Source organism: Vombatus ursinus, unplaced genomic scaffold (assembly GCF_900497805.2).
Source record: "Vombatus ursinus unplaced genomic scaffold, bare-nosed wombat genome assembly UNPS02014308.1, whole genome shotgun sequence".
Lineage (NCBI taxonomy): Eukaryota > Metazoa > Chordata > Mammalia > Diprotodontia > Vombatidae > Vombatus > Vombatus ursinus.
The window spans coordinates 128,400-138,235 of record NW_020954086.1 but is presented as its reverse complement, the minus strand read 5'-3'; the positions used below and the strand labels follow the sequence as shown (position 1 = coordinate 138,235).

At 58.0% G+C, this 9,836-nt stretch overlaps 2 protein-coding genes across 4 annotated transcripts in view; one reads left to right on the top strand and one right to left on the bottom strand.

Annotated features, from left to right (window-relative positions):
• The window catches only part of CUNH19orf81 (chromosome unknown C19orf81 homolog), a 5,930-nt gene extending 5,550 nt beyond the window's left edge, over positions 1 to 380 (bottom strand). For both annotated transcript variants that reach the window (XM_027860885.1, XM_027860884.1), the window contains exon 1: positions 268 to 380. The gene's annotated coding sequence lies outside the window, so the exon portion shown is untranslated. The remainder of the gene's footprint in view (positions 1 to 267) is intronic.
• Positions 381 to 720: 340 nt separating this feature from the next.
• The window catches only part of SYT3 (synaptotagmin 3), a 12,128-nt gene continuing 3,012 nt past the window's right edge, over positions 721 to 9,836 (top strand). The window contains exons 1-7 of one of the 2 annotated variants that reach the window (XM_027860894.1): positions 721 to 814; positions 2,976 to 3,133; positions 3,824 to 4,343; positions 5,323 to 5,725; positions 6,364 to 6,582; positions 9,051 to 9,171; positions 9,604 to 9,775. In XM_027860894.1, coding sequence (XP_027716695.1) covers positions 804 to 814; positions 2,976 to 3,133; positions 3,824 to 4,343; positions 5,323 to 5,725; positions 6,364 to 6,582; positions 9,051 to 9,171; positions 9,604 to 9,775 — 1,604 coding nt within the window. In that variant the 5' untranslated portion in view covers positions 721 to 803. The remainder of the gene's footprint in view (positions 815 to 2,975; positions 3,134 to 3,823; positions 4,344 to 5,322; positions 5,726 to 6,363; positions 6,583 to 9,050; positions 9,172 to 9,603; positions 9,776 to 9,836) is intronic. The other variant, XM_027860895.1, reaches the window with a different exon arrangement.

Genomic DNA, 9,836 nt, shown 5'->3' with positions numbered 1-9,836 from the left:
GCTTGAGTCCCTGAGGGGGAGGGAGGGCTGAGGGGCCAGGACGCCTGAGTCCCAAGTTGGGTGGCAGGCTGGAGGGCCAGGACGCCTGGGTCCCCGCAGAGAGCAGGGGTGGGGCCGGAGTGAGGGACGGGCCAGTGTGCGGTCGGATGCCTGGGTCCGATCCCAGGCTGGGGCTGGAGCGGGGGGCGGGGGGCGGGGGGCGGAGCCGCCAACCTGCGGGCTGGGGGGGGGGGGGGGGGGCCGGGGCGGGGGGGGGGCGTCCGCTACCTGGGGAAGGGGCAGGTGCCTCCAGCCCCGAGGCGTCCTGGGTCCCCCGGGCCGCGGGCCGGCACAGCCTCCAGAGGCCAGGTGCTCCTCTCGCTCGCAACCTCCCAGCCGGGGCTCCCAGCCCAGGGAGGCAGCCCCGGAGGCAGCGCGGACTCCATTTCCCGGCAGGCTCCGGGGCCGGGATGCCCCCACTCGCCTGGCCCAGAGCCCCGAGGACTGCTGGGAAATGGAGTCCCCGAGCCCGAGCCCGGGAAGGGGGCCGCGGGCTGCGGGCTGATTGGGGGTGCAGGGCACTCGGTATCCCAGCGGAGGTTAGAGAGCTGGCGGGCTGAGAAGCGCTGCGGAGGAGAAGGCTCCCTCCAGTCGGCGGCTGCAGCTCGAGAGCAGAGCCGGGCTGAGGCTCCGTTCTCCTCACTCCCGCAGGTCCTGTGGCATCTCCCAGAACGTGGGGGCCCGGGCTGGGGGGTCGTCTCCCCTCTTCTCTCCCCAATGGGCTCTCCCCGCCCGCCCCGAATGCCCCCTAGGACTCATCAGGAATGAGGATAAGGTGAGCGCCCCCCGCAATCCTGCCCTCCTGTCCCTCTCGGGCTCAGCAGCCCTCACTCGGTCCCCTCTGCTATCTTGCATCTGCACACCCCTTCTCTCTCTCTCTCTCTCTCTCTGTTCGCCTGTCTCCTTTTCTGTCCATCCCCCATCTCCGTCTTCGGCCATCCCTCTCTACTGTCCCTGCCGTTCCCTCATCGGTCTCCCCCTCTATCTTGATTCTCTCCTGTTAGTGTCCCCCTAAAACCCAGCTCTCTGTCTGTCCCTTTTATCCATTTCCACATCCCTTACCTGTCCCCTCCTTTGTCACCCCTAATCCCCCTCTACTGTCTTCCTCCTATCCGTCTATCCTTTTTCTCTGTCCCTCCTTGGCCATCCCCTCTGTCTTAGTCTTTGGTGGCTGCCTTCTTAGCTCCCCAGCTGTCTAAACTTTCTCTCTTCCCCCATCTGTCCACGTTTCATCTTTGTCCCTTCCCTTTCCCCTGTCCTGACTTCCTATCTATCCCTTTTCTCTTTCCCCCATTCACCTCCCTCTCTCAGACCTTTGTCATCTCTCTTCACTCTCTGTTACTTGTCTGACTCCCCTCTTGGCCCATATAGCCTTTGTCTGAACCCTGCCCCCATTCTGTGCCTGTCTCTTAACACCCTCCTTATCTCGGTCTCCCTGTCCATCTATCAAAACTGTCTGCTGTTCTGGCCACCTTTGATCACATCCTTCAGTCTCTCCCAATCTCCTGGTCCCTAGCTGTCTCCTTGCACATTCTCTTGTTCTGTCACTCTTCCTGTCTCTTATTGCTATCCCTGGCTAGCCTCTCATCTCCTCCTCTGAGCAAACCTTACTTTTGCCCATTTCCTCTCCTACTCAGTCTGCCTGTTTCCTATTTCTGTCCATCCTTTCTCATGTCCCCATGTATATCTACCCCTCATCTTTGCTCCCTTGCTCACCATCCCCTTTTCTCGCCTCCATCCCCCCATCTCCTTCCTCGATTCCTTTCTCATCCCCTGCCCTTCTCTGTTCCACAGCTGTACATTCCTTTTTGGTCCCTTTTCCTCAATCCCCATCTGTCAAAACTTTATGCCTTTCTGTATCTGACCATTCCTTCTGTAGGTCTTTCTGTCCCCCATCTGCCCATCCCTTCAATCTAGCCATTGTTTCTACCCATCCCTTCTGTCACCTGTCTATCCATACCTTCTGTCTGTCCTCTCTGTTCATTCCTTCTCTCTTCGTCTCTTCTCTCTTTCCTCTGTTCATCCTTTATGTCTGTCTATCCCTTATGTCTAGCTTCATTTGTCCATCCTTTGCCTGCCCACCATCCCTTGGGTCTGTCCTCATGTGTCCATACTCCCATCTGTCCATCCTTTATTTCCATTTTCCTGTTAGGTTATTCCTTTTCCTTGTCTATTTTTTATCTTTATAGCATCCTCTCTGTCTGTCTTTATATCCAGCCTCCCAGCCAGCCAGCTCTTATCTCCTCTTTCTATTTAACCATTCTCCCAGATGTTGACACATTCTGTCCAGCCCTGATCTCTACCCCTATGTAGCCATATCCATTCCCCTCTCCTATCTTCCTAGTCTTTATCTCTGTTTCCCAATCTGACTTTTTCTTTTTCCTTCATTCATCACTTCTCGATGTCCCCATCTGTCTAGCCTCCTCCTGTCCCACCATCTGTCTAAACTTTCACTCTGTCATCTTCCTTCCTGTTTACCCCATATCTCAGTCTCCCTGTCTACTCCCCTGTTCCTATTCTTCTGTCCATCCATCCCATTTCTCTTCCCTCCTTTTCCTATTGCTATCCATTCCAGTTTCCATTCCTATCCATTCCCCATCCAATTAAACTTGATGTGTTTGCCCTAAGTATTCTCACCTTATCTTAGGCTCTCCCCATTTCTCATCCTTTACCTCTTAGCTTGTCCCCAGCTGTCCCACTATCTCTTGGCTCTATCACCACGTATATTCTTCCTTCTATCCCCTTTAGTTTTGTCCCTCACCCCTTATTCCTGACTCTCTCTCTCTCTCTCTCTTCTTTCTCTCACTGTCTCTGTCTGTCTGTCTGTCTCTCTGTATTTCTGTCTCTCTCTGTCTCTGTCTCTGTCTCTCTCTGTCTCTGTCTCTCTCTCTCTCTCTCTCTGTTTCTCTCTCTTTCTCTCCCCCTCCTTTCTCCAGGACAGGATACCCAGCAGCCATGTCAGGGGACTATGACGATGACCTTTGTCACCGGGCTCTGACCTTAGTCTCTGACCTGTGCTCCCGGCTTCAGGATGCTGATGAAAAATGCCAGGAGTTTTGGCGGAGGCGAGGCTACCCCGGACCCTCAGATGCAGGTCTGTCCCCTAGAAGACTCCTGTCCATGCTCCTGCCCTTCAAAGCCCGTATGTCTACCCCACTTCCCCACCAGATCCACACTAGCTATAATCTTTGAGACAAGGGCCTTTGCAGTACTCCCAAGGTACCCAGAAAGGTGAGCTTCTTCTAACTTTCCCCAAAGTGGTGGATCTGGATTCAAAAGACCGAGGTTCAGATTCTTTTCTCCCTGGCTGCCCTAAGGCAAGCTCCTCCTTCTGGGCCTCCAAGAGGCTCATTAGTAAATTAGAGATCATGGACCAAGCGTCCTGTGAGGTATCTTCAACCCTCAGTCTGTTATCCCATAATCCCCTTGTCCCAGCTTCCCAGCTTTGCCTTTTAAGGGAAGTCCTCCATGTTCTCTTTCCTCCTGCCCTCATGTCAGCACCACCTTTGTCGTGTCTGATGGCTGGACGTCGGGGAAAGGGGAAGGGCTGCTGTTTGGTTCTGGCTCTTCTCGTCTTCCTGCCCACCCCCCGCTCAGACAGTCCATCCATCTGGATGGATTTGTGAATTAGTCAGAGGCGCACAGAGAGAGAGGGACAAGAGAATTAAGGAGAGAGGCGAGACAGGAATGAAGAAGGGCCTTGGTCCCCACCACCCCTCGCAGGCTCTCGCTGGTGTTCGGCCGGCCTTATAGGATGCCCCTTCCACCTCTCCCCCACCTCCAGACATCTCGGTGAGCCTGCTCTCAGTGATCGTGACCTTCTGTGGCATTGTCCTGCTGGGTGTTTCGCTCTTCGTGTCATGGAAGCTGTGCTGGGTGCCCTGGCGGGACAAGGGGGGCTCAGCCCCTGGGGGTGGACCCCTTCGCAAGGACCCTGGGGCTGGACTGGCGGGGCTGGTGGGTGGTGGGGCCGGTCACCATCTGGGGCCTGGCCTAGGTGGCCCACATCATCTCCTGGGTGGGCCCCACCACCATCCACCCTTCTCTGAGCTCCTAGAGCCCGGAGGGCTGGGGGGCCCTGACCCTCCAGAACCATCCTACCTGGATATGGACTCTTACCCAGATGCCGTCACAGCAGCCGCCGCAGTAGCGGCTGGGGTCAAGCCCAGCCAGACATCACCTGAGCTGCCCACTGATGGTGGTGTTGGAACTGGTGGGGGGCTCCTCCTGGTGCCCCCTGGGGGGGGTGGGCTGCCCAGTGCCCAGTCCCACCAGCAGGTCACCAGCCTGGCCCCTCCAACGAGGTAAGGAGCATCTCCTCGCTCTGTCTCTCCCTTGGTGCCTGCATCTCTTTGTCTCTCTTCATTATTCTGCCTCCTTCTGTCTCTTTATTGATGGCTGCCCTTCCTGTCCCTCTCTCTCGAGCTCCGGGCATCTCCTTAGGGCTTTCTCTTCAAGGAGTGTCTCCCTCTATCCTTCTGTGCATCCCCTTCTGTGCCTATATGACTCTCTCTCTCCCTCCCCCATTTCTCTTCCCTCTCTTTCTCTCCTCTCTCTTCCCTCACCCTCTCCCCCTACCCTCTCTCTCCCTCCTCTCTCTCTCTTCTCTTCCTTTCACTTCCCTCTCTTTCTCTCCCCCTCTCTCCCTCTCACCTCCACTCTCTGTCTCTCTGTCTCTCTCCCTCTCTCTCTCTCTCCCCTCTCTCTCTCCCCCTCTCCCTCTCCCCTCTTTCTCTTCCCTCTCTTTCTCCCCTCTCTCTCACCCCTCACCCTCTCCTCCCCCCCTCTCCCTCCTCTCCCTCCTCTCTCTCTCTCTCTCTTCTCTTCCTTTCACTTCCCTCTCTTTCTCTCCCCCTCTCTCCCTCTCCCCCCTCCCCCTCCCCTCTCTCTCCCTCCCTCCTCTCTCTCCCCTTGTCTTCCTCTTCCCCCACCTCTCTACCCACTCCCTACTTCCCTCCCCTGGTCTCCTTGCTTTTATCCTGATGGCTCTCTCCCTGCCTAATTCTTTTCGGGTGTCTCTCTGTCAGTGCCTACCTGCAATCTCTCTCTGACCCTCTGGATCTGTTTCGTCTCCTTGCATGTATCCATCCCTGTTTCTTTTTGTGTTTGGGTCCCTCCCTCCCACTGCTGATTCTTTGTGCATTTGTCTGCTTGCCTTTGCCTCTGGGTCCTGTCCAGCCTCTGGCCCCCTAGTTCTTTCTGAGTTGAGGCCTACAGTTGCAGGTGGAGGGTGGTTGGGAGGCCAGCCCCTCCCTGACCCTTTCTCTGCCTCACCTCCCACAGGTACCCAGCTCTTCCTAGGCCCCTCACTCAGCAGCCTCTGACCCCCCAGCCCCCAGCCCCGAGCCTCACTGAGCCTGAGGATAGACCCCCAGCCCCAGCCCTGCCTCTCCCCCTGCCTGCAGGCGAGGAGAAGGCAAGGCTCATTGGGCAGATCCAGCCTGAGCTGTACCAGGGGGCAGGGGCCGGAGCCGGGGCCGGGGGCCGGCGGGCAGGGGCCGGGCCAGGTGGGGGGCCGGGGGCCGGACGCTTCAGCTTCGCCCTGCGCTACCTCTACGGCTCCGACCAGCTGGTCGTACGGGTCCTCCAGGCCCTTGACCTGCCAGCCAAAGACTCCAACGGCTTTTCCGACCCCTATGTCAAGATCTACCTGCTGCCGGACCGCAAGAAAAAATTTCAGACCAAGGTCTGGGTTGGGATGATGGGACCCCCAAGAAGAAAGAGACTTAAGCTGTCTAGGTCCCAAAGTGGGTGGAGACTGAGGGCCTGAATGACCCAGCAATAGAGGGAGGGAACAGCCTGGAAACTGAGGTCCCCCATGGGAGCTGGAGGCAATGGGAAACACCAAGCACTGGGTTCTAATAAGGGAGACCTGAGGATCAGACATCTGGGTCTTCCAGAGGAAGGGCGATAGGGAGGAACGATGGGGCGATGAGGAGAGGGCAGGACTTGGTGTCAGCAAGACCTGAGTTCAAATCCTACCTCAGACACTTACGAGCGGCATGATCATTTGACTCGCTTCCCTGACCCTCAGTTTCCTCATCTGCCAAGTGGGGTAAATCATTGCACCTCCTTCCGAGGGTTGTTGTGAGGATCCCGTGAAATCATGACTGTCAAATGCTCAGCTATAATGCTAAAGTGTTAGAGGAAAGGCAGCTTCATGTCATAGCTAACTGTGCAGTCTGGGGCCCTGAGGGGCCCGGGGGCGGGATGTCCAGGTCCTGGGAGCTGGGGAGCTGGTGCCTCGGTCTCTGAAGAGGCCAGGCTCTCAGCCTCCTCCAGGAAGCTGCTCCTGAGCTGCCTTCCCCCTTCCTCCATCCGCAGGTGCACAGGAAGACGCTGAACCCCGTGTTTAACGAGACCTTCCAATTCTCTGTGCCACTGGCAGAGCTGGCCCAGAGGAAGTTGCACTTTAGCATCTATGACTTTGACCGATTCTCGAGACACGACCTCATCGGCCAAGTGGTGCTGGACAACCTTCTGGAACTGGCAGAGCAGCCCCCCGACCGCCCACTCTGGAGAGACATCATCGAAGGCGGCTCGGTCAGTCTCCCTGATTGGGCCCAACACTCTGACCTCTTGACCTCCTTGACCTCCCAACCTCCAGGCCCCCAAGCCCTCCTGGTCCTCACCTCTGGACCTCTTGACCTCCCAACCTCCAGGCCTCACCGCTGGGCCTCTTGACCTCCCAGTCTTCCAGTCCCTAAATTCCAAGTTTGAAGGGTTCTAACTCTGGCCAGATGATCTGGCTCCTCCCCTCCTGTTCCAAGCCCAGCCCTGACCTTGGCCTCAACACTCCCACAAATGCCATCTTCCTGATGTCCCGACTTCCCGGCCATCTGACTCCAGCCCTTTGCCATCCTGACCCCCAGAGCCTTGCACAGTCCAGTTTTGACTCCCCAGCGTCCTGACCTTTTCTTCTGCCTTCTGGACTCCCAGATATTCCAACGCTCCCTCACCCTACCCCTCGAGGGCTGAGTTCTTGACATCCACCCTCCCCAGCAGACTCACTCCCAATACCCCAGCCTGCCAATTCCTCACGTTCTCATCACCCCTCATTTCCCAGCTTCTTGCTCAGGGCACCCAGGCAGACTTCCTCCTCTCCTCCCTCTGGACATCCTGGCCCCAGCCAGGCATGTGTTCAAAATGTGGAATCAGAAGACCTGGTCTTGAATCCCAGCTCTGGCAATCTCCAAGCCCTTCCTATCTCTGGGCCTCAGTTTACTTATCTGTAAAAAGGCTAGGCCATTTCCAATGGCTCTTCTAGTGCTAAAAATCAGACCTTCCCAGTTGTCTACACCAGGTCCTGACTTTGAAACCCCACGTGCCCTGACAGTCACCCCAAGGCAAGCAGACACGTCCTTGGCCCCGTTCTTTATCCCTCCAACACCCGGACCCGGCCTAAGCCCGTGTGGGGTCTCTGAGTCCTGCCCTCCTAGGCCCTGTTCCCGGATTTCCTGGCCTCCATCTCCTCCTCCCCCAAGCCCTCCAGCCTCCCCCCTTTCCTCTGCTGATTCAGAGCTCCTGAAGCCTTCTTCAGCCCGCTGGCAGGCCCCTCTCCACCTCCCCGGCTCTCTCTGGGTAACCGAGGCTCCGTTTCTCTTCCGCTCTCAGCTTATCTCCATCTCTCCTTGTCTCAGGCAGAGTCCCCTCACGGGTCTGCGACTCTGCCTTCTGGCCCCTGTTTCTGTCTTTGGGCCTTGGCTCCTATGAGCCTTTCCCTCTCCCTCTCTGCTTTCTCTCGCCGCCCCTCACCCCACCAGCCTCAGCCCTGGCCTTGGCTACTCTTCCCATCTTCCCTGAAGAACAAATGGGGTTTGACGGGTCCCTGGGGAGGGGGGCTGTGGCCACAGCTTTACCAGGCCTGGCATCGAGACAGGCTGTTAAATGGATCGAAAAGCTGAGAGCATTCAGAGAGCAAAGGCAGGAACTGAGATGGAGAACACGGGAAATCAGGAAGTGGAGGGAGGGAGGGAGATGGAGAGAGACACAGAGGACTGCAGGGAGAGATGCGGAGACATGAGGAGGCAATAGTGGGAGAAGCCCCCCAGATAAGCGGGGAGAGTGCCCAGCTATCCTGGGCCCTTCTGGTCCCCCAGGCGGGCTCCATCCATCAACAAACACCTACAAAGGGTCATCTGTGCATCTGGCATTCTCCACACAAGACGAAAAGCAGAACACTTCCTGCCCTCAGTGAGCTTACACTCTATCCAGGGAGACGCAGCCTTAAGTCCACACAGGATACATACCAGATAACTCGCTTTGGGAAGGGGCGGCACCAGCAGCTGGGGGGGAGTCGGCAAGAGTTTCGTATAGAGGTGCCTTTTGGGCTGAGCTTGGAAGGCTCACGGGTGCTGAGGCAGGGGTGAAGGGGGTACATCCCAGCTTCGGAGGACTGCCCGCACAAAGGAGCTGCAGAACACCAGTCTGGATGAAGGGCGTTGCTGTATAATAAGCCAGGGAAGGTGGGTTGGAGCCAGCTGGGAGAGCTCTGAAGATGATAGGGAGCCCCTCACTGCAGCTGACTGAGCTGAGGAGTGCCCTGGGAAAATTACTTTGGAAGCTCTACGGAAGAGCACCAGAGTGGGGAGAGACTTGAGGCAGTAGCTTGGGCGAAGGTGAGTGGAGAGAACGCCATGGACCTGAGAGGTGCGGGCCCAGGGACAGGGAGGAGCCAAGATGACTGAGGGCTGGGCGCCCATGTCCCGGAAAGACGAGAGCTGAGGGAAAGCTGAGGAGCTCCACTCGGCCAGTGGGGAGAAGGGACCTGGAGCGCAGGGGGCCTCCAGCCTGGAGGCCAGCTCTGCTTCTGGTGAGGGGGGGGCCTTTGGGCGGGTCTCCACCCCCCGAGGGGTCACACTAGCCAATCCTCGGAGGTCTCTCTCCAGCTCTCAATCTGTCGCTCCGTGCAATGGCGGGCAGGCAGTGGAGGTTAGGGGGTGGGAGAAGAGCCTGAAGGGCGGCCCCTGGGCCTCTGGGTCAGCCTGGCCTGACTGCATCCCTGCCCGCAGGAGAAGGCTGACCTTGGGGAGCTGAACTTCTCCCTGTGCTACCTCCCCACGGCCGGGCGTCTGACCGTGACCATCATCAAAGCCTCCAACCTCAAAGCTATGGACCTCACAGGCTTCTCAGGTACCGCGGCAGGCCTGCCCTGCTCTCCCCACCCCCCAGCGGCCTGGAGGGGCCCTGAGCACTTGAGGAGAGGGGGCATGAATGGAAGGGTCCCAGGGAGCCCCAGCTCAGGGGTGGCAGACACTTGGTCCCCTAAGGACTTAGGGGGAGGCCTAGAAGCCACATTGCCTGGATGGCTGGATACCAGAGAGAAGGGCTAGGAGCTTGGATACCTGGATCCTTGGGAGACTCAGCATCAGAGAGGGCTGGAAACCAGGGCCCACGAGGACCCAAGCACAAGGGGATTGAACACCCAAGTCCCCGCAGGGTGAAATAACCAGGGCAGGAGCTAAGAGCACCGCCGGGAGTCTGAGTCCAAGGATAGCTAAGGATTGGGGGCTCTGGAGAGGGTCTGAGGCCCTGCTCTCCCTGCCTCCCTCCTCCCACCACCAGACCCCTATGTGAAGGCCTCACTGATCTCGGAGGGGCGGCGGCTAAAAAAGCGCAAGACCTCCATTAAGAAGAACACATTGAACCCCACATACAATGAGGCACTGGTGTTTGACGTGGCCCCTGAGAGCGTGGAGGCCGTGGGGCTGAGTGTGGCCGTGGTGGATTATGACTGGTGAGCAGGGGAGTGGGATGGGGATGGGGCCTGGGGCTGGTGAGGCCTGGGCCAGAGGCAG